Below are 19,736 nucleotides of genomic sequence, written 5' to 3'. Positions count from 1 at the left end.
AACTTGGCAGGCCTCTGTGATGAGCTGCTTATGAGTCAAGCTCTTCTACTCTACTGTGACTTTGAGCCCAGGTGTCTCACACTATATACTCAGTGTACCCATGAAGGAGGAAGCAAGAGAAGGAAACAAATGGAGACTCAGGAAAATCCCAAACCACTTGGGCCCAAGAGGGAAATTTAACTCTAAATAACAGGGGCCATTTGCCAACTTGTTTGTTCTAGGCGTGTGTCCTTCCCAGGCAGACATCTTCACATGACGAGAAGGCAGGCTGGGCTCCGCCTCAGCCCTGAAGCAGCACTGGGATTTTTCAAATGCTAATGGCAACTGGCATTCCACAGTGACTGCCAGGCTGCCAGTTACCGGGAACCTGATAGTGGGCCCTTTGCTGATGGCACATAATGGAGAGCACGTGCCAGGTATAAAGGGGCGTAACCATTAAGGAGGCGTTAGTCACAGCACCGCAGTCCAGTTGGCTGGCCCATCTGCTGCCGCCGGTCAGAAGTTCAAATGCAGGTCTTACCAGTGGCAACTGAGCCTATGGATGGGACCCGAGCAGGGCAGAGTCCTAACCGTATTAGCCACTCGAAAGGTTTTCTGCAGGGACTCGGGGACTTCCCTGGCGGTCTAGTGGTTAAGACTTGGCACTGGGACTTCCCTGGTAGCGCAGTGGGTAAGAATCCGCCTGCCAACGCAGGGGACATGAGTTCGATCCTTGGTCCGGGAAGGTCCCACATGCCACAGAGCAGCTAAGCCTGTGCGCCACAACTACTGAGCCCATGCACTGCAACTACTGAAGCCCGCGTGCTCTAGGGCCCGAGTGCTGCAACTACTGAAGCCCGTGCCTAGAGCCTGTGCTCTGCAACAAAGAGAAGCCACTGCAATGAGAAGCCTGTGCACCACAATGAGGAGCAGCCCCCGCTCACCGCTGGTTTGGTCCACCCACAAGCAGGGACTGGGGTTGCAAGGGGGCTCTGCTAATTCAAGATCTTTATCTTCTGAGTTCAAAAGGTCCTCCCAACAGCAGGTCTGGGAAAACAGCCCCCAAGGGCATAGGAGAAACCAACTAGCTGCACAAAATGAGAAGCAGAGGGAGAAAACGCAGCTGTCAGAAGCTAGAATTTTGACTGGTCTGAATTCTGAGCAAGGTGCCTGTGATAGGTGTGCCTCGGAAGGCTGGGCACATGGCAGGCTCTCAGCAAGTATCTTTAGGCCTGACAACAGAGCTGGGCTGCGAGGGAATCTTGCAGGTTTAATCATTTTAGTAGGCATTCAAGACACTTCCTGAACACCAGTGTATCAAGTGCTGGAATATGAAGATGCAAGGCCCAGTCCTAGCTCTCAATGAGCTTCTGGACGTGGGGACATGGTGTATTGACCATGCTAACTCAGGTGCAGATGCTATGAGAGAAAAGCACAGGGTGTCTGGGCCCCCAGCCCACAAGAAAAGAGGGGTCTGGAAGGATTCCCTAGCCAGCACCTGCCTGGCCTAGATCCTGAAGGCTGAGGAGGCCTTCGTCCAGGAAGCAGCAGAAACAGCATGCGAACAGGACAGGGCCTTGGAGAGCATAGCTGTTTGGGGCCGGTGAGTGTCATTCATGGCTCAGATTCAAAGACAGTTCTACAGCCCAGCTTCATGGGCTCTAAGAAGCCAAAGGGCCCAAGACAGAGGCCTGGGGTTCACCAGGCTGCCGAGGAAGGACAGTGCTCCTGTGTGCTGGGAGGTGGGGAGGGGATGGCCCAGGAAGGCAGGGAAAGAAACCAGAGGCAAGTGGAGTTAATGTATACCCCTGGATCCTTTGAAGGCCCACAGGTTTAGAAAGATAGGAAGGCGGGAATGACCCTTGCTGAAAAATGAATTACAGATGATAATTAAGGAATGAGGACAAACTAATTCAAGGAAAGGCTGAAGAGACAGAAGCCAGGGAAGCTTTTGGTGGGACACAGGTAATGAGCTACATTTAGAATGCTACACAGTGGAAGGGCTTTTATTGGTAACAGAATCACCCATCGGTAATCAATTGGTACCCAATTAAAACTGTGTAACAATTAGGCGGACACAGTTTCAGGTTATGCGAAACAGGCCAAGCCATGTGTAGTGGCTTCTCAATGGCCTGTAAGAGGAGAGTGCAGGCTGGAGGGAGAAACCATGACCGCGCACACGTGACCCCTGCCAGCAGCTCCTTGGGCAATACCCAGGGGAGATAGATAAGGTCCCACGGCCAGGCAGGGGACCATAACTGCACAAGACAGAAGGAAAGCTTGTTGCACGTATCCCTAAGTGAGCAGGTTCCCTAACAGACTAAGATAACTGCTAACGACACTTATTCAGAGGCCAGGACAGCCCTGGGGGCCATGTGCCTCCTGTGGGTAAAGAGGAACTCCTTTTGCAACAGCCTTTCCTCACCCTCTCCGTGCGGCCCCTCAGCATGGGGGAAAGATTACGGAGGGGGCACTATACACTTGGCCTCTGTATTTTCAAGAGTCTTTCCGAAGTCCCACCTGCTGCTAATGCTGATGCACTACACAGAAACTGGGGTCCTGGAAGGAGAGCGACAGGACCCAGAGCATTCTGCAACCTTGGGTCTATCTCTGCGTCTGAGAAGGCCTTTTTTCAGAGATCTAATTGTGAGAACGCCCTGAGAGGACCAACCGTCGGGCTGGAGGGGAATGAGGTCCTTTGAGATGAGTGACAATCTGGAAGTTTCCCAAAAGGCAAATAAACACACATGTGACAGGAAGCCCCGGGAATCAATCATGTGATTTTGCACCTTTAGTATCTTACATTTTGCTGTTTAACCAACAAACAGGGGCTCTAGGACAGAAATAAAAAGCCCACTATCCTGCCCCCATCCCCCCAAAAGGCAAGAGATCATTATCAGATTTTTGTTACCTTATCTACTCTGGTCTACAGACATGAAACATCAGGCATCTCCAGGGTTCAGTCTTCTTTTTCTCACTCCACACCACCCCACTCCCTGGCTTCAGTGCCACACAGGAAGGAGTGCCCAGAACACTTTTGTGCTTGCTCTCCTTGGCTCCAGACCAATCTCTATCCAGGAATTCTTACCAACCCTCAGCTCAACATCTCCACACCGCAAGTCATCACCCACTCCCAGGCCTGTCCCTTCCAGCACACTCTGTGTGGCACGGCCCTACCAGCTGCCAGTCACTCAACCTTGGACTTAGGTCCCTAAGTCCTATCCCTGGTCCTGCCCATCCCCGCAGCCACCTGTCTCAAGGTCTTGCTCTCTTTTCTGTCCCCACTGCCCTTCCTTGGTGCTGGGCCTTTTGTCCCACCAGGTATATCCCCGTGTTCTGTTAACCGCCCTCACTCAGTGCAGGAGTTCACCAACCCACCCTGGCCACCACTGCCTGGTCACCCATGAGGGCACAATCTGACCAGTCACTCACAAACCCGAGATCCCTTTGCAGCTCCCCACCACTCTCAGGGTAAAATGCAAACTCGGGACTGGTACTCAAGGCCTCTCCTGACTGCCGCCAGCTTAGCTCCTTAACTTCATCTCCCTCTCCTCACCCCAACCACCAGAGCTACCCACTGCCCTTCTCCCAACAGCCGGTGGGTGGGAGCTGTGTTCCTGTACTTCACACACCGTCCCTTGGCCTGGAAGTCTTGTTCCCTCATGTGGTCCTGCCACTCCCATTCGTTCTTCAAAAAAAAAAAAAAAATTTTTTTTTTTTTTTGACCACACCGCGAGGCTTATGGGATCTTAGTTCCCGGACCAGGGATTGAACCCATGCCCTCGGCAATGAGAGCGTGGAGCCTTAACCACTGGACTGCCAGGGACTCCCCGTTCTTCAAAATTTAATTTGAGCCCTTCTCAGGAGCCCCCACTAAAGGCCAGCTGGACTCCACCCCTCTGTGCCCATAGCAAGCTCCGTCTGCCTCTGTGAGAGCGCCGACCGCAGTGCCACAGTTCACTGGCCCGTCTCCTCACTGTACCCTAAGCTCTTCAAGGGCACAGGCTCACTCAACTTTGTAGCCACAGAATACGAGGCACAAGTCCTCATCATGTGAAGTATGATTTGGATAAATTTGCATTGAAAGAATCACAAAAATCATCAAATAATGAATTCAGATTGGTCCTTAGTGAAAAGCCCAAGGTGTTGTTTCTCTGATATTATCTCCATTTGGAAAGTGACACTTGAAACAGCCACTGAAACTGCTGCTTCGAGTTGAAAAGGCCTTTTTTCTTCCCTGCACAGAGTTGTCATAACAGAGAAGCTATGCTCAAACAGGTAAAACATTGAACAGGGTAAATATTAAGTGCTTTTTTATAAACTGCTTCATTGTCCTTATGTACTTCAAACCAGAAACCATCTAAAAGCAAACACTTAAATATGTCTTCTGAGATTGGCTCAGACTGTAATGAGACTTAGGCGCAACACTGCATGCCCAAGGTCACTTGGCCTGCTGGACAGTCCTGGCAGGTGTGGTCAGCGACAGCTAGCATGGCTCACCAGCAGGTGAACTTGCAAATTCAGAGGGTGAATTTTGTTATTATGAAAAACCTGCCTAGATTACTAGATTACTTTACATCCCCTGAAGGTCACCCTTCATCCAGATGAAAACCACTGCATTAGTTTTAGCACCTTGATTCATTTCAACAACGATTCAGGGAGAACCCCTGGCCCATTCCATATGAGGCAATGGGGGAGCAAAGATGAACGCGACGTGGCTCCGGCCCTGTTCATAGGGAGAGATGAGCTTCTAAACAGAGCACTGGCTACTGGATAAACACTTCTCATACAAGCTTTACCTGAGGGCTGAGAAGACTAAATGAGGACCAACCTTCAGGATAAAAGGATGCATATGTGGGGGTTGTACCACTGTCTAGAAATAGAAACTGTAAAACCTCTGCGGGATTTCTTGATCTTTTCTTACCTGGGTTTGTTTCTCCAAGCCTGTATCCCTTAAAAAGAAAAAACCAGCACACCTATCTTTAAGGCAATTAAGTAAATGTTTACAGGTGGCTACTGTGTGCTGGGGCTAGAAAGTGAAGACAGAGGGGAGCCCTCGGCCTCAAGTAGGATAAACCGCTATATCTGATGAATAATGGGATTTTTTCCCCCCGGTAATTACCTAGATGTTCCTGCTAACCTGGGAGCAAACACACACAGAACTAAGGAAAACCACCTTCAAGTCCTTCTACTGGCCCTGGAAAGGCAGGCAAACTCCTCACTAGGAATAAGCAGCTAGGTAAAGACCTCAACACCAGCATCACAACCACAGCCACATCGGCCACCAGGCCTGTGCCTCCCAGGCACATCGCTATCCTAACAGCTGACCCGTGCCTCCGCACTGCCCAGATGGTCTTCAGACAGCCTCTGGCCTTTAGTGTCAGCCTAGCAAGTGATAATCCAGGAAGCCCACCGCTCGTCTGTTCCCTACCGAGTAAGGCCACCAGGCCACCAGCGCCCTTGCCAGAAGAGGACCTTGACCGAGTGCAGCCCATCCCCGACCTCCAGCTGTGCTTACTCAAGGCTCAGAGAGCACAGCGCCCAGGGGCCCTGTGGAAACGCTTCCGCCCCCAGCACAGCCTGGCGGACAGCTGCCGCCTGGCACAGCGGCCACCCCAGGAGGCACCCGCCAGACAGGGCTCAGAGGCTGGGTAGATACCTAGGCGGCAGGTGGGCGGCGTGTCATCCTGGGGCAACCGTAGGGCCAGAACGGGAGCAGCTGTAGGTCTTCGAAGACAGAACGTTATCAGAGAATCTGCTGCAATTTCGAGTCCAGAAGAGGATTTCCTACCCCGCAGAGACCGAAAGCGCCCGAGGAAGGAGTGACACAGAGCCAGCTCTTCCCACCGCCGCCTCGCCCGGAGCCGGCCAGAGCGCCGACAGCGCCTGGTGAGGGGCGCCGGCGCGACCCCCGGGGTGGGTGTCCCGCGGGGCCGAGGTCGGCTCCGGCCCCACGTCGCGCCCTGCCCGGCGCTCGGGCCGCGGGGCAGCGCCGGCGGCGGCGGGCAGTGCCCGGCGGACGGCCGCGGGCTCCGGGCGCGCGGGCCACGGAATCGCCACCCGCGCCGCGGCCGGCCCCCGCGCCCCGCTCGGACGGAGGCCCGGCAGCCAGGCCCCCACGCCCCCTCCGTCAGCACGCCCGGGACGCGGTGACAGTCGGCCACCAGACCCCGCGGCCCCCGCGCCGGGCCGTCACGCCCCCGCCCACCCCGTCGCGCACCTACCTCCGCCCGTCGCGCTGGCCGAGAACCCACCTCCCGGCGCCGCGCCGCGCCGCTTTCTCCTCAGCTAACTGAGCTACCGAGCGTCGGCCTTTCTGCGCACGCGCGCACGCGGCCCCGCCCCCGCCGAGACGCGCCGCCGGCTGCCCACCCGCGGCGCCCGCGGGTCTCTGGGGCAGCGGGCTCCGGGCATGCGCGCTGACGCCCCGAGGCGAGGCGGCAGGAGCATGCGCCGGCTCAGCACGGGTCCCGATGTGAGGCGAGGGGGCGCGCGCGAGTGGGCGGGTGGCTGCCAGGCCCAGCTGTGGGCAAGGCTGGGGCATCGGGAGTCGGCAGGGGTGCCCGCCGGAGTCGCTGCCGCGCCGGGTTACGCGTAGACCTGGGAACGCGCGCCCGCGTGGGCACGACGTCCGGTCCCGAGCGGGTGGAGGAGGAGTGCAGGGGGGGCCTCAGGGTGGGACCTGGGTGGAGGAATCCTGAGGCCGAGGCCAAGAGAGACAACCAGACGGAGACAAGAGACAGGGACACAACGGGGCAAAAAAGAGGCTGAACACAGCGGGAGACAGGGACACGGCCGCCCAGCCGGCAGAGACAGGACAGGCAGAGGTGACCTGCGAGACAGACGGGAACCAGAGGCCGCCGTCCTCGTTGGGGGAGGAGTCATAGCGCCCTCTGCGTGTCCTGACAGGGGGCGGGGGAGCCAGTGTCACCGAGCTCCATGGGGGTCCACAGGCGTCTGTGGTAGCCACAGTGCCTCCTGGGGAGTCAGGGCGCTCTCTGGCGGATCACAGAGTCCGGGGGCGGGTGGAGTCTCAGCGGCCCTTGGGGTGTTCGCAGATCTCTATGGGTCCTGGCATCAGAAGGGGGTTCATAAGTATATGAGGGGGGTGTCAGTGCCTTTCAGGAAAGTGGGAACGCTGAGGGACCACGACATCACGGGGGGCTGTGTCACAGAGGCCCTTGAGGTGTTCGCAGAGCCTATTAAGTATTCGGCCCCACAGGGGGTTCACAGCCCTCTGGGGGTATCGTGGTGCCCCTTGGAGGAGGCAGATAGCTTGAAGGTGGGGGGGCCAAGGGGTCCTTTGGATGACAGCTGCCCCAGGGGGCCTCAAAGCACCTCTCTGGGGCTATCACATCCCTCTGTGTTGGGGCGGGGGTGTCCCTGCGTCCGTCACACCCCTCCTGGGCAGGAGCTCGAGGCACCGAGGGAGGCGCGGGGCAGAGTCGAGGCGGGGGGCCCAGATGGCGACGCGCGCGACGCGAGCAAAGACTTCTCGGCAGGCGGATGCACTGGATGAACGTGTGCCTTGATGTGTGAGAAGCGCCCCGCCCGGCCCCCGCCCGGCCCGCGGGCTCAGGCCGCCCCGCAGCGCCCCCGCCGCTCGCGCCTCTGCAGCCTCCGAAGGCGCCTAGTCCACGCATCCCGCCAGGGCAACACGAGGCTCCCGCGGGCGGCGCTGAGCCCGGGCCCCCGGCCCTCGGGACCCCCGGCCGCGGCCCCCGGCCCGCCCCCCAGCAGCAGGTAGCGGCGGTCGGGTAGCAGGCGCGGGCAGCCGCAGGCGGCGTCCCGCGCCGGCACCCACAGCACGCTGCTCCCGCGCCGCGCGCGCTCCTCGCCGCTCCGGAACACGGCGAGCACGGCCACCGGGAAGCGGGTCCAGGAGCCGCGCGCCTCGCCGCGCGCGCGCACCGCCACCTGCACCGCTGCGGGGGAGGCGAGAAGGGGAGGGGTCAAGCGGGCGGGGCCCGGAGGGGGCGGGCCGCGCAGAGGAGCACAGGGCGCCCGCGGGGGTCGGAGGGGGGGTGGAGGAGGAACACAAAGAGGACACGCCGCAGCGGGAGCATCGAGAGGCCAAGGGGGCTGACAGGGCGGGGCCGGCGACAACGGAGGACCTGAGGGCCGGGGGATGGCCTTGGGGTCCAGCGAGGGTCAGGGTATACAGAGGGACAGTAGAGAGGGCAAGGTGAGGAGGACGAGGGCAGGAGGCCTGAGGGCGGCCTACCGTAGTCCTTCCTGCAGAACTTCTTCAAGCTGATGCGGTAGCTGCCACGGGCAGGTTTGCAGTGCAAGTCGCAGTCTGGGAGGAGGGCGCAGGAGGAGGTTGGCACCGATCTGCACCTCCTTCTCCCACCCTCTCCTCCTTCCCTCCTGGAATCCATAGCCCCCTCCAGCCAAGGACATGCCCCTCTGGGACCTCCACTCACCCTGGGGCTCCACAGGGCTGCTCTCCTCAGTGGGTCCAGGGACAGGGGTCTCTGTGGAGAGGATGGGATAAAGGCCTTCCTTTGAAGGGGGCCAAGGGAATCTGCAGGGCTCAGGGGACAGCTGAGGGGGGCAGGGGGATCTGTGGGGCCCAGGTTGGCAGCAGCAGGGAGCTGGGTTGACCTTGGCTGAGGTGGTCTAAGCAGGGCAGCATCACTCACTAACGCAGGGTGCCACTGGAGAGCGGCTCTGCTGGAAGCCAGGGGCACAGCGGTTGCAGGTGAGGCCAGTTACGCCATCCTTGCAGGGACACTGGCCTGTGGTCTGGTTGCAGGTTTTGCCAGCAGCACCAACAGGGTGACAGTCACAGGCTGAGGATAGAAGTGGGATGGTCAGAAGCCCATCTGGGGATGTGGGAAACCGGAAGGTGAGGGTGTGCAGGTGGCTGGCGGCACGCTCACCCCTACAAGCGCGGCGGTCACTCAGGGCACGGCCTGGGTCTCGATAGAAGCCCTCCTGGCAGTAGTGGCAGTGCCGGCCGGCGGTATTATGCCGGCAGTTGAGGCAGACACCTCCACTGCGGCGGCCAGACAGTCGGTACAGCTCCATGTTGAAGCGGCAGCGGCGGGCATGGCCATTGCAGGAGCAAGCTGCAGGGAGGGATGAGTCAGGGACAGGCTGGCCTGGTCTCAGATCCCCAGGCCACCCTCCAAGGCCTCACCAAGGCAGGCGTGGGCTTCCCGGGCCGTGGCCCGCTGCCATGGCCTGTCGCAGTAGAAGGGCTTGCAGCGGCCGCAGTCGGGGCCCTCGGTGCCATGACGGCAGTCGCAGATCAGATGGCCCTGGCTGTCCAGCAGGCACCTGGCGGCATGCCCATTGCACTTGCAGCGCCCGCCTACCTGGAGCTCAGTGGCTGAGTAAGAGTAAGGGACCATGGCCATGGCATCCCTCGTGTCCCCCAGCATGGTAGGCCTTGTGAGCACTACTTGAATGTCTGTGGCGGTCACCCAGTCTTGGAGCACCGGGCTGCTGTCCAGATCCAGGCCTGGCGGGCTGCCGTCCTGCACGCTGAAGGCCAGAAGGCCACCCCCATCAGGCTGGGCCTGGGGCTCAGGGAAGCACAGGGCTTCGGGCCCCAGGCCAGCTGGGCCATCGGCAGGGGCAGGCACGCGGCCATAGTCCAGGCCACAGCGGGAGGAGAAGAAGCCCAGTGGGGTCCAGCTTCGGCCATGGTCCTGCGACTTGAGCAGGGCCACCGAAGTGGGGGGTGCAGAACAGAAGCGCAGGCTCACGAACACCAGCTCAAAAGCCTTGCCGAGGGGCACTGTGAGGGTCACGTTGAGGGGCACTTGCGTCAGCGAGTCCGAACGCCAACACACCGGGCTTGTGGTGCCCCCTGCGGAGGTCAGGAGAGCGGCGGGGTGTGCCCGCCGCGGGTCCGAAGCGTCGCAGGCCCGCGTGGCCGGCCGCCCGCACGTGCTGGACGCCAGCACCTCGCGGCCCAAGGCCGCGTTCACCAGGCCGGGCACGCAACCGCGGGGCGCGCCCCCCTCGTCATGGCAGGGGTCGGCGGGCGCCGGCGGCCCCGGGCTCAGCGCGGCCGAGAGCGTGCCCGCGGCCAGCAGCAGCCCCCAGGGCCAGCCGGGCATGGCCGGAGCCGCCGTGGGTCAGCCAGCCGGCCGGGGGCCTGCGCCGCTGCCCTCGGGAGAGAGAGCCCGATCCGAGGCTCTGCCCGCTGGCCCGCGGTGCCGAGCAACCAGAGCCCCGGGCCGCTCCAGTCGGGGCCCAGAGGTGGGCGCAGCCGCCGGCACGCCGCGGGCCGAGCGGAGCAGCGGGGATGTCGGCGCGTCCTCCCGCTGGGCCTGGAGCGTTGACAGGCGTCGCCCCCGCTCTCGGCGCCTCCGCCCGCAGAGGCCCCACCCGCCGCCCGCCGCTCGCACTCACCCACCGAGGGCCGGGTCGAGCAGGTCTCCCGGCCTCCCGGGACCGGCCGAGGGCGGGCGGGGCCTGGGGCGCCCCGGCCGCCACCTCCTCCCGGCTGCAGCGAGGGCGGGCGAGCTGTGCCAGTAGAGGGTGGGGGGCGCAGCAGGCGCAAGCCTCGGCCCAGCCGGGGGCGGGGCTGCTCGGGCCGGGAAGGAGGGAGGGGAGGGGAGGGGGCCTCGTCGGCAGAGCCGGAATCAGAAGCAGATTCAGACACTGGCTGGGCCAGCGGGGGAGGGGGCTGGGAGGCCCTGGAGCCGGGGGAGGGGCCGGGGAGCCAGGAATGTGCTGGTGGGAGGGCTCTGGAGGGGGTGGCTCAGCCACGGAGCCCGTGGGGGACCACCCAGCCGGCCCCCGGCCTGCCTCCAGGCTTTGACTGCTCCTGGGGTTGTGCCACGTGCTGGGTGGGGGTCTGGCTGCCTCCTCCCTCAGGCCCATCAGGCTGGCTGGGCCCTGGATCTGAAGGTGGGACCCGCATGCTCCCATTGGTCCCTACAGGGCACACTCAGCACAGAGGGAGCCAAGCTGGGCTGGTGGTTGTGGGGTGTCCCCAGGGCAGCAGTCTGCTGTAGTAAAAAGAACCCAGGATTGGGGCCAGGTCTGATTCTGAATCCAAGCTGCTCCAGTTTCTAGTTGTGTGGTTTCAATTCCTCAACCTGCCCAAGCCTCAGTTTCCTCATCAGCCAGATGCCTATTATTCAACTTTGCCAAGCTGTTGGGATTTCATGAGCCACATAGGTATTGGATGTAGCCAGGGAGCTCAACAGACTGGAGTCCCTCCTTGATGGAGGAGGCAAAGCATCCCAGGAAGGGTCAGCCCCATGCAAAGGGGGCAGGGAACATGAGAATATATCCCACCTGGGAGCAGCTCTGAGGCCTGAAGTTCTAGATGGGAGGCTGACCCCAGGCCAAGCCCAGCTGTCAGTGGAGGACACCACATGGGTGTGTCTGTGTAGGCGGGGCTGCCACCCTCAGTTGGGCCAGAGACACTGCAAGGACAGATAAGAAGAGGATGGAGAGAAGCAGAATCCTTGTGCTATTTAGGAGAGGAGGAGCAGGAGGACATAGAAGCCTCCCAGGGGATACTGAAGGAGAAGAGGAGGACACACCAGGGCTTGACCTTGGAGAAGGAGCAGCAGGAAGACAGGGTGATTGATGGGCTACCTGGAGCGACTGACACTCTCTGGTCAGGCCCTTCACCAAGCCTAACCAGCACAAATGCAGGGGTGAGGGGTGAAGGGATAATAGGAGACTTTGGAAAGACTGAGCCAGGAGGGCCAGAGGGGCTGCTGGCCTCTCTCTTCTCTGGCAGCAACAGGAAGGCTGAGGGTGCCCCTCACCCCACAAAGCAGGTGCCACTGGGGCCTGTCCCTCAACTTCCCAATAAAGAGAATGTGTCCCTTATAACAAACAGCCATGCACGAATGAGGGAGCTGGCAGGGAGCACGGTTCTGCTCTGGGATGGGTCAAGTTCAGAAAGAGCACCTTCCCAACCATTCTCTTCAAGGTTCTTCTGATCATCAGCCTCAAACCTGCTTGGGATGGGGGGAGCCCTGGTGGGAGAGCAGGAGGTGTGATAGATCCTTCTGGGACCGTTAGAAGCAAGGAGGTGGCCACAGTGGGGAGAAATGCCCAGGCCCAAGCCAGTGGTTCCCTGCGGCCTGAGACAAGACTCCAGGGAAACCTTGGCTGTCTGGACTGCAGGACGCCTGCTGGGAAGGAGGAAAGCAGGGAGCAGCTCCCCCTCCCCAGCCTTGCAGGCTTTGTGTGCAGCACAGCCTCCTCGTGAGTTGGGGTAGGGTCTGCAGAACATCTGGTGGCCTCTGGTGTGGGTGAAGGCCCCCAGGGCTCGGCCTGCAGAGTGTTCATTGGGGTCAGCAGTCAGGGACCTGGCCCAGAGCGTCGTTGCCCCACTAGCTCCCCAGGGAGGTGGCTGCAGGCAGCCCAGGCTCTTTTCTGGAGTGGCCCTAGGTGTGCTTTCTATTCTGGCCCCGGGGGCAGCCCTGGCAGATGGTGTGATGGGAGTTAGGGAGGGCCTTCCTCACAGACCCCCACCCAGGCTCTGTGCTCCTTGGGACTCAGCCATCTGTCCCCAGTCCTTGACTAGGGCCTCTCAGACCTCACACCTCTCTGCTGGCCCTGCCCCTTCCTGGCACCTTAGAAGAAGCTCAGCCTCTAGTTGCCCACCTGCAACTCCTCAGGCTGCTGTAGGCCTCCCCTCCCCTGCCCCCACTCAGAGTGACAGCTGCTAGCTCTGGGGCTCCAGGAACCTCTCTGGGGGAAAAGGGACGGAGGGGGTCCTGACATGTCTCAGGGGGCTGGGGTCTTTCTCTTAAAAGGCCAACTGATCAAATACTCCCGGCTTAGCCCAGGACCTACTGTCCCTGCCAGACTTTTGCAAGCCACCACTTGTTCATATATAGCACAAACGTTTATTGAGCGCCTATTTTGCCTCGAGGGGCTTCCAAACCAGTGGGGAAGAAAGACAGCTAGGGGAGGGGGACACAGCCCACTGTGCCTCGCCCCGAGTAGGGTAGCCACGCCAAGTACCCGGCCCGCCGCCGCCCAGGACCCTGCATACCCTGCAGGGCCCCCGTGCCGCGCAGACTGCCGCCAGCCCCGCACTCAGCCAGGCCGGCTCTGCGCGCCAGGCGAAACGCTCAAAAGCAACATGGGCGGAGGTGTGTGCGAGAGCGGGAGAGCCGAGTCGGGGGAGGGGAGGGAGATGGCTCTAAGTGCCCAAAGCTCGGGCATCCTGAGGGTTCAGAACAGAATGGTTTGGGGACGGCATCTGGGGAGGAGGCTTCCGCGACACGCGCTTGGCACTGCGCCAGCCGGGCCCAGGCGAGATCCGGAGGGAGGAGGCGCCGGCTCGCCGTGACCTCGCAGGGGAGAGGGCTTGGCGCGTGGGCTCAGGGCGTCCCCGGCTCCCGCCGCCCCACGCGCCCGGCCCTCTGCCGCCGCCGCCGCCGCCGTGCGCGCCAGCACAGAAAGGCGGCGGCCAGTAGCCCGAGGCCCGCGCCGAGCCGTGGGCCAGGTCCAGGCGGGGTCCGCAGAGCGAAAAGGTGATGGCCGTGGCAGCGTCGCCTGCAAGCAGAACCACGGCGCCGAACGGCAGGATGCAGCGCGGCCAAGAGCCCCCCCGCGACGCCGGTGGCCAAGAGCAGCGAGCGTAGGGCCCCGTGGGGCTCAGGGGCCTCGGCGGGCGCCGGGGGCGGGCGCTCGGCCACGCTCATGCTGCCGAAGCGGGGTCTGCGCTCCGGGTGGGTGTGGGCGCCCCCTGCAGCCCCGCTTGCCTGCCACGTCGGAGCAGATTGGCCGGCGATGCAGTGACGCCACGGGGACAGGAGTTCTTCGCTGCAGCCTCCCGGCTTCGTGTGGAATAGAGGTGGGCGGGCGCTAACTCGCAGTGGGTCTCCCCTTTCTGCTCTGGGTGCCTTGTGTTGGGACCTACCCAGATCTCTCCCCTCATGTTATCTGCTGGCACCTCCCTGCCCATGAAGGCCCAGGTGCCCACAGAGGTCCGCAGGACACCACCAGTGCCCAGGATTGGCCCTGGAGAGGTGGGTCATTGAGTCAACAACCTCTGGGCGCCCATCTGCGCTTAGCTAGAGATGCAGGTGGTTGGCATCCCTGCCAATAGATAAAGTGCACAATAAACTAAGAACCAGTGGGTGAAATAATTGTGGTGAAGACCACCTGCTATAGAAACGGATTCTGGGGTGGCCAGTAACGGGGGGGTGGTGGGATTTGCCCCGGACATTAAGGGTTCCTCCAGATCCCAGCACCTGGATATAAGCTCTGGAGGCAGCAGTGGAGTGGCCAGAAGGAAGTGGCTGTACCCCAGGCTCCCTCTCTTTCTTTCTCCCCCTTCCCTGGGTTTCCTACTCTGGAGTTCCACTCCCTGGAGGCCCCCTCAGTGCAGTGAGGGCCCTGATTTTTCATTTTCTACTTTGGTCTGTCATCTGGTCCCCAGCAGCCCCAAGGACCTAGGACTCCATGTCCAAGGTTTCTGGCCTGTTGGACTGTGGGGCCCTTTACAAGTAGGGCCTCCTGCAGGGTGGGGCTACCCTGAGGTGGCTTCAACTTCACCCAGTTCATCCCCCATACCTGCAGCACTTCATCAGGCTTGCAGAAGACCTGGCCTTCTCCAGGAGTCATCTGCTTCCTGGGCCTGGGCTTCTCAGGGCAGAAGCAGCGGTTATTCGGTCTCACACATCACTGTCCACACAAAGGGCTACTGCCCCAGCTCTGAGGACTGTGCCTGGTCCACACAGGTGCTCACTAAAGGCTCATAAAAGGGACACCGCTGCCTCAAAGCCCTCACCAGGGTCCAGAGCTGTGAAGCATCTAACACCGTCTTATTCATCTTCAGCCCAGTGGTAATAACCACTACCCCAGTATGACAGTGGGGACAACACTGGGAACTGAGGCTCAGAGTCTTCAAGAATCTTGCTGGAAGTTCCAGAGCAGCAAACAAGTCATGATGTAAACCGAAGATGAGTGACTTGTAAACCCAGAGGCTGTGACCTTGACCTCTACACTTTCTTGCCTTCCAAGAAACAGTGGCTCCTTCAGCAGGGGAGGTAGGAGCCTTGGAGGTGACAGTAGAGCATGGGAGGGGTGGACCCAGTCTCGGGGGCCCACATCAGCCACAGCAATGGCACAGGAGCAGGTGGTGGGCATGGGTGCCAGGAAAGATGGCTGTGGGCAGACAGTGGCCGTCCACTGCGATACTGGCTTGTGGCTTTTTTGTCTTTTGATAAGCCTGGTACAAATCTAGGCACTTGTGGGGAGAGGTTTCAGGTGTGCTTGGGCCAGTGCATGAGACAAGTCCCCAGGGCAGCCCACCTTGAGTGGCTTTGCCCCCTCCCTTCAGTACACAAGGGATATGCCTATTCTTGGTAAGTATACTTGATATATTCTTGGTAAGTAATAAACACAAAGAAGAAAACAAACATGCATCAAGTCCCACCTTGGTATGATTTAAATATGTAAACTTTCTAAAGTAGTTTTAATGTCACAAGTAGCTTTTAAGTGTACAGCAAGAGAAAACAGAGGTAGCTAAGAAAAGCCCCCACCAGTCTCAGGTCTCCTGAGCCTGTGGAAAGCCAAGCCAAGCTGAGCCCTGACCAGCAGGTTTAGCAGCCATTAGAAAGGCCCTAAGTTCCTCAGGAAGAGCCAGGGGGCAGTCCCCACCCCTTGGAAACCTGGTTTCCTAAGGGGGTACAGGCATCTCTGGGCCCCTGGCTCACTGTACCAGTGAAAATCCCCTCAATGCCCATTCATTTGATTCCTCCTAGGGAAGGGGGGCTCTCACTGACAGTCAGGCTAGGGGCAGAGCCAGCCTGCCTTTGCTGCAAGGTTCTGGGGGACTGGGGGTGGGCCTGGCCATGGGAAGGGCTCAGTCAGCAGGCTTATCTTCTCGTAGGATGGTGAGGAAGCGCTGGCCTCCCTCACAGAGCAGGCTGTGGACAGCCCGGCACAGCGCTAGCCAGGGTGGCCCCAGCGGCTCCTGCTTGCTCACCAGGGGGAGGAGTTCGGCCATCAGGACCTGGGGGGTGGTGCAGGACCAAGGTCTCAAGGGGGCCCTGTCCCAGCTGGCCCAGGGCCCCCAGAGGCGGGCTCAAACCAGGGCAGGCTTTGAGGCACCACACCCCAGCCCATCCCTCCTCCAGAAGCTCCAGCACCCTCACACGGGCACAGGCCCAGCAGCTCCCACCCTTCCCTGGTGGGTCTTGGCAGGAGGAGCACAGATAGGCTCTTGAGGCCAAGCCCTCATGAGGCTGCAGACCTAGAGTCCTCCCCAGGGCCCACGGCTCCCCGACACTCAGTCACCCACTCCCTACTCTAGAAGTACCTTTTCCAGGTGGATCTGCTGGTGCAGCATGGCCACCCGCAGCCTGAGGGATGCCAGGGTCTGCAGCTCCTGGGTACTAGAGTAGAGAAGCAACTGGGGGCTCCAGATAGGGTCTGCTTCTCCTCCACAGGGCAAGGAGGCCCTGGGGAACCTCCCCTCAGGCCACGGCCCCAGCTGCTGTTCCACCACTGCTGCGAGGACAGGAGATACGGCCTCACAGGGCAGCAGCCAGGCACCTCCTCCCCAGGCCCCTTTAAGGGGGTGCAAAGTCTCCCCTTGCCTCCTGTATGAAGCCCTAATGTCCATGAACAACTAACTCTTGCAATACCAGGCATCTGCCAGTACCTCTCTGACTGTCACAAGGCACTTTTTCAATAACTAGATAAATAAGTAAGCTACTCAGAGTGGTGGGATCTGTGTGTCGGGAGAGAGATTGGAGCAAGGGTGCTGTGCTGGCCAGCTCCACAGCACAACTGCAGAGAACTCAGAATGCAGTGGGGAGACACAGGGAAGGGCCGGCCTGCCTGCCTGCCTCCGCTCCCAGGCTGCTGTTAAAAGTCCCAACACCACCCCGTGGCTAGAGGACTTTGATCCCAACCAGACTTCAGCACGGGCAGGGCAGGCCTCACCTGTGCACAGCTCCCGCAGCCTGTGGAGACACTGCCCCACGATGGCCTGCAGCTCCTCCAAGGTGAGCAGGCAGCGGTACTCCTGCATCCAGTCCTTGGGGTCTACATGAGAGCCAGGGGGAGCAGGTCAGGTCCACACCGGTCCTGAAGCCCTCCCCACCCTGACCAGAGACGTGACTAAGGGCCCACTAACCTGCCGTGAGCTCTTCCCCCATTCGAAGTCTTAGCAGCAAGCAGGCCTTCTGCAGGTGCCGCACCTCCGCCTCCACCTCGGTGGCACTGAGCCTGGAGCCAGGCCAGCCTGACTGCATGTGGGTCAGGGAAAGTCCCCTGTGGTCAGGCCCCTCCGCTTTCCCCAAGGGCTGGGTGCTGGAGTAGCTCTGGCCCTTCCTGGAGTTGCTCCTCCTCAGACTCGCCAGGTTTAGAGCCAGATCCTCTGCCCCCCCACCCCTCACTCCCCCAAGCCCCGCAAGGATACAGTTGTCTGCATTTTCTGGAGGAACTGCATTTTGGCGGTGGTAGCAGCATCCACAGAATCACTGGTCTGTGTAGAGCTGAGCTGGGCCCACAGGCTGGGATGCACACATGCGCAGCCCACAAACCAGAAAGCAACATGGTTACTCCAGCCAGCTGGGCTGGACCACGAAAAGTAGGCAAGGGCCAGGGTAGAGGCCCCAGCCTGGGGTGTCTGGCTCTGCTGAATGTCAGGAGGGGCCTTTGGGGGTCCTGGGGAACCGAGGGGGACACTGTCCATGAAAAGGGGACAGAGCTGACCCACTCTGGGAAATGCTAGGAGAGAATTCAAGGAAAAAGGGGAGAGGAGCCAGCAGTGACTGGTGACCAAAATGTCTGGTAAGAGCTTTGGATGCTGGCTCTGTACCAGGCACAGCACTAACACCCGAAAAGGCACCACCTCATTTAACCCCTACAACATCTCTAGAAACTGGTACTATTATTCTCATCTCCACAAGAAAGACAAATGGGGACTTGGAGACACTAAGTGCCTTGGAGCCTCAGAGGCCGCTAGCTGAGTCTAAGGTGACTACAGCCGTCCTAGGGAGGCTGACTCTCCTAATGTGGAGAGTGTTGCCACCCAGCAAAGAAAGCTGAGGGACCCGTGGGAAGAGTCTTACCAGTGGGAAGCCTCAGCCTCCCTGCTCTCCACACTCCCCCGGTCTCCCCTCCCCCTTCACCCAGCCACAAGACTCAGCCTCACCGGGAATTCCGGGAAGACGCTTTCCTGAAGGCCTCGGGCAGCTGCAGCAGGATCCTGTCAGGGAAGCCCGGTGCTCAGGGCAGCTCTGTCTCATTCTGGGGGCTGCAGGCCCCACTCCCTACTCAGAGCCCAGTGAGGGATGAAGCTCACCCACCCCTCAGACAGGGCTTCCAGGGTGACCACAGGAGCCAGCCCAGTCCAGGTCCCACCTGGCAGAGAGAAGAGAAAGCAGAGCCCAGGCCTTCGAGAGCTCATGTGGAGCCCTGGGGCTGGGTGGGTAAATGGATAGGGCACAGGACAGGCCCCAGTGCATCAAACGTGGGACCTTCACAGCCAGCTGTTCCACTCTGCCAGCTTCTGGGCTTGGGCCTCATGGGGTGGCATCCTGGGGCTCCCCTGGCCCACATCCAGCTCAATGCCCTGCCCTCCCTGTCACCCCAAACCCAGACTCCTGCTGCTGCCCAGGATCTGATCAGGTAGAGACAGTAGTTCCTCTAGTGAGGGTCTGGGAAACCTACCCCTTATCCTTGAGTGTAAAAGCTTCTGGGGCCTGAGAAGCAGCCGACAGGACTATTTGTTCGTTCCTGAGGCCTGATTCAGGCTTGGTGGCTCCAGCCCCTTGCCCCATACAGGCCTGATCCCCCACTGACAGAAGCCTGCGCTCAGGGAGGTCCTTGGCAGGCACCCTGGTTTGGCGGATGCCCCTGGGGGGTTCTGTCTCTGATGCACGGCTGCCAGCCCTGCGTGAGGTGCTGGGTGGGGCAGAGGCTCTGGTGGCAGGGGAAGTGGCAATGGACCCAGACTTCAGGCTGGGGGCCTTGTCTCCTTCTCCAGCCTTTGATAAACCTTTTCGCACCCGTACAGCCTTCTCCAGTGCCTGGGTCAGAAGCTCCAGCTCCTCGAGGTCTTGCAGGCTGGGTGCGCATGCTGCAAAAACCAAGAGTCATGTAAAGGTCCCTCACCACTGCATGTCAGAAGACAGACCAGGGGCGGCACCTTGAGAAGGTGGGTGGCTGAGGTTTACCTGCAGATGGGGCCTCTTCATTAGTTTCTGGCCCTGGGGTTGGCTCCGGAGCCAGGGTCTCGGCTGGTTCCCTGCGAAGACACAAGGCAGCCGTGGCACGGCCAGGAGGCACTGCCCGGGCCCAACAGGCCCCCAGGGCCGCCTGGCCTAGGGGCAGACCCGCAGCCTCAGAGCCTGCAGGAAAAGCGGGGAGCACTGACAACCCGCAACTCGGAAGTGAGCGCTGGACCAGGCCTCCCGGCCCGGGGTCTCTAAGCGGGGTTCTGACGGTCCGAGGGAGGCCTAGCCGGGTGGTCCCGGGGTCCGCGTACCAGGCACGCAGCAGCCGCCGGGAGACTCGCAGGCTCCGCTCCAGCTGCCGCTGTCGCTCGGCGCACGAGTCCAGGGCGTCACGCAGCTCGGCCACTAGCCTGGAAAGGACGCACCAGAGGCTCAGCACCCTGGCCAGCCTCGGGCCGCGCACCCTCCCACCCCCTCCAGCGGCGCTGGACCCACCGGCGCGAGCCGCCAGCAAGCAACATGAAGGCGGTAGCCGTTCTTCACGATCTGCCGCCGCCGCAAAATCCCGCCCCTTCCGGCCTAGGAGATCGCCCCTTCCGGCCGGACTGCCCAATCCCGAGCCCA

At 60.8% G+C, this 19,736-nt stretch overlaps 2 protein-coding genes across 5 annotated transcripts; both read right to left on the bottom strand.

Moving 5' to 3' along the window:
• Window positions 1-6,399: 6,399 nt before the first annotated feature.
• On the bottom strand, window positions 6,400-10,182 carry NTN3 (netrin 3). Its single transcript, XM_082360717.1, has 6 exons — window positions 9,125-10,182; window positions 8,865-9,053; window positions 8,625-8,774; window positions 8,406-8,456; window positions 8,204-8,278; window positions 6,400-7,904 (listed from the first exon to the last, which is right to left on the bottom strand). Exons 1-6 carry the CDS (start codon window positions 10,050-10,052, stop codon window positions 7,555-7,557), a joined length of 1,743 nt encoding a protein of 580 aa, XP_082216843.1. The 5' UTR covers window positions 10,053-10,182; the 3' UTR covers window positions 6,400-7,554.
• Window positions 10,183-15,363: 5,181 nt separating this feature from the next.
• TEDC2 (tubulin epsilon and delta complex 2) lies at window positions 15,364-19,703 on the bottom strand. 4 transcript variants are annotated; one of them, XM_082360582.1, is made up of 10 exons: window positions 19,608-19,702; window positions 19,424-19,522; window positions 19,113-19,183; window positions 18,607-19,015; window positions 18,089-18,142; window positions 17,351-17,444; window positions 17,066-17,177; window positions 16,873-16,974; window positions 16,244-16,434; window positions 15,364-15,937 (listed from the first exon to the last, which is right to left on the bottom strand). In XM_082360582.1, the coding sequence occupies exons 1-10, from the start codon at window positions 19,631-19,633 to the stop codon at window positions 15,788-15,790; spliced, it is 1,308 nt and encodes a 435-aa protein (XP_082216708.1). In that variant the 5' UTR covers window positions 19,634-19,702; the 3' UTR covers window positions 15,364-15,787. The 4 variants fall into 4 exon arrangements, with proteins under 4 accessions (XP_082216708.1, XP_082216709.1, XP_082216710.1 ...); XM_082360583.1 differs by having other exon boundaries at window positions 16,244-16,431; XM_082360585.1 differs by having other exon boundaries at window positions 15,795-15,937; window positions 16,244-16,319; window positions 19,608-19,703.
• Between the last annotated feature and the right edge of the window lie 33 nt (window positions 19,704-19,736).

Source organism: Balaenoptera borealis, assembly GCF_965194805.1.
Source record: "Balaenoptera borealis genome assembly, chromosome: 16".
NCBI lineage: Eukaryota > Metazoa > Chordata > Mammalia > Artiodactyla > Balaenopteridae > Balaenoptera > Balaenoptera borealis.
This window is presented reverse-complemented; position numbering and strand designations above follow the sequence as displayed.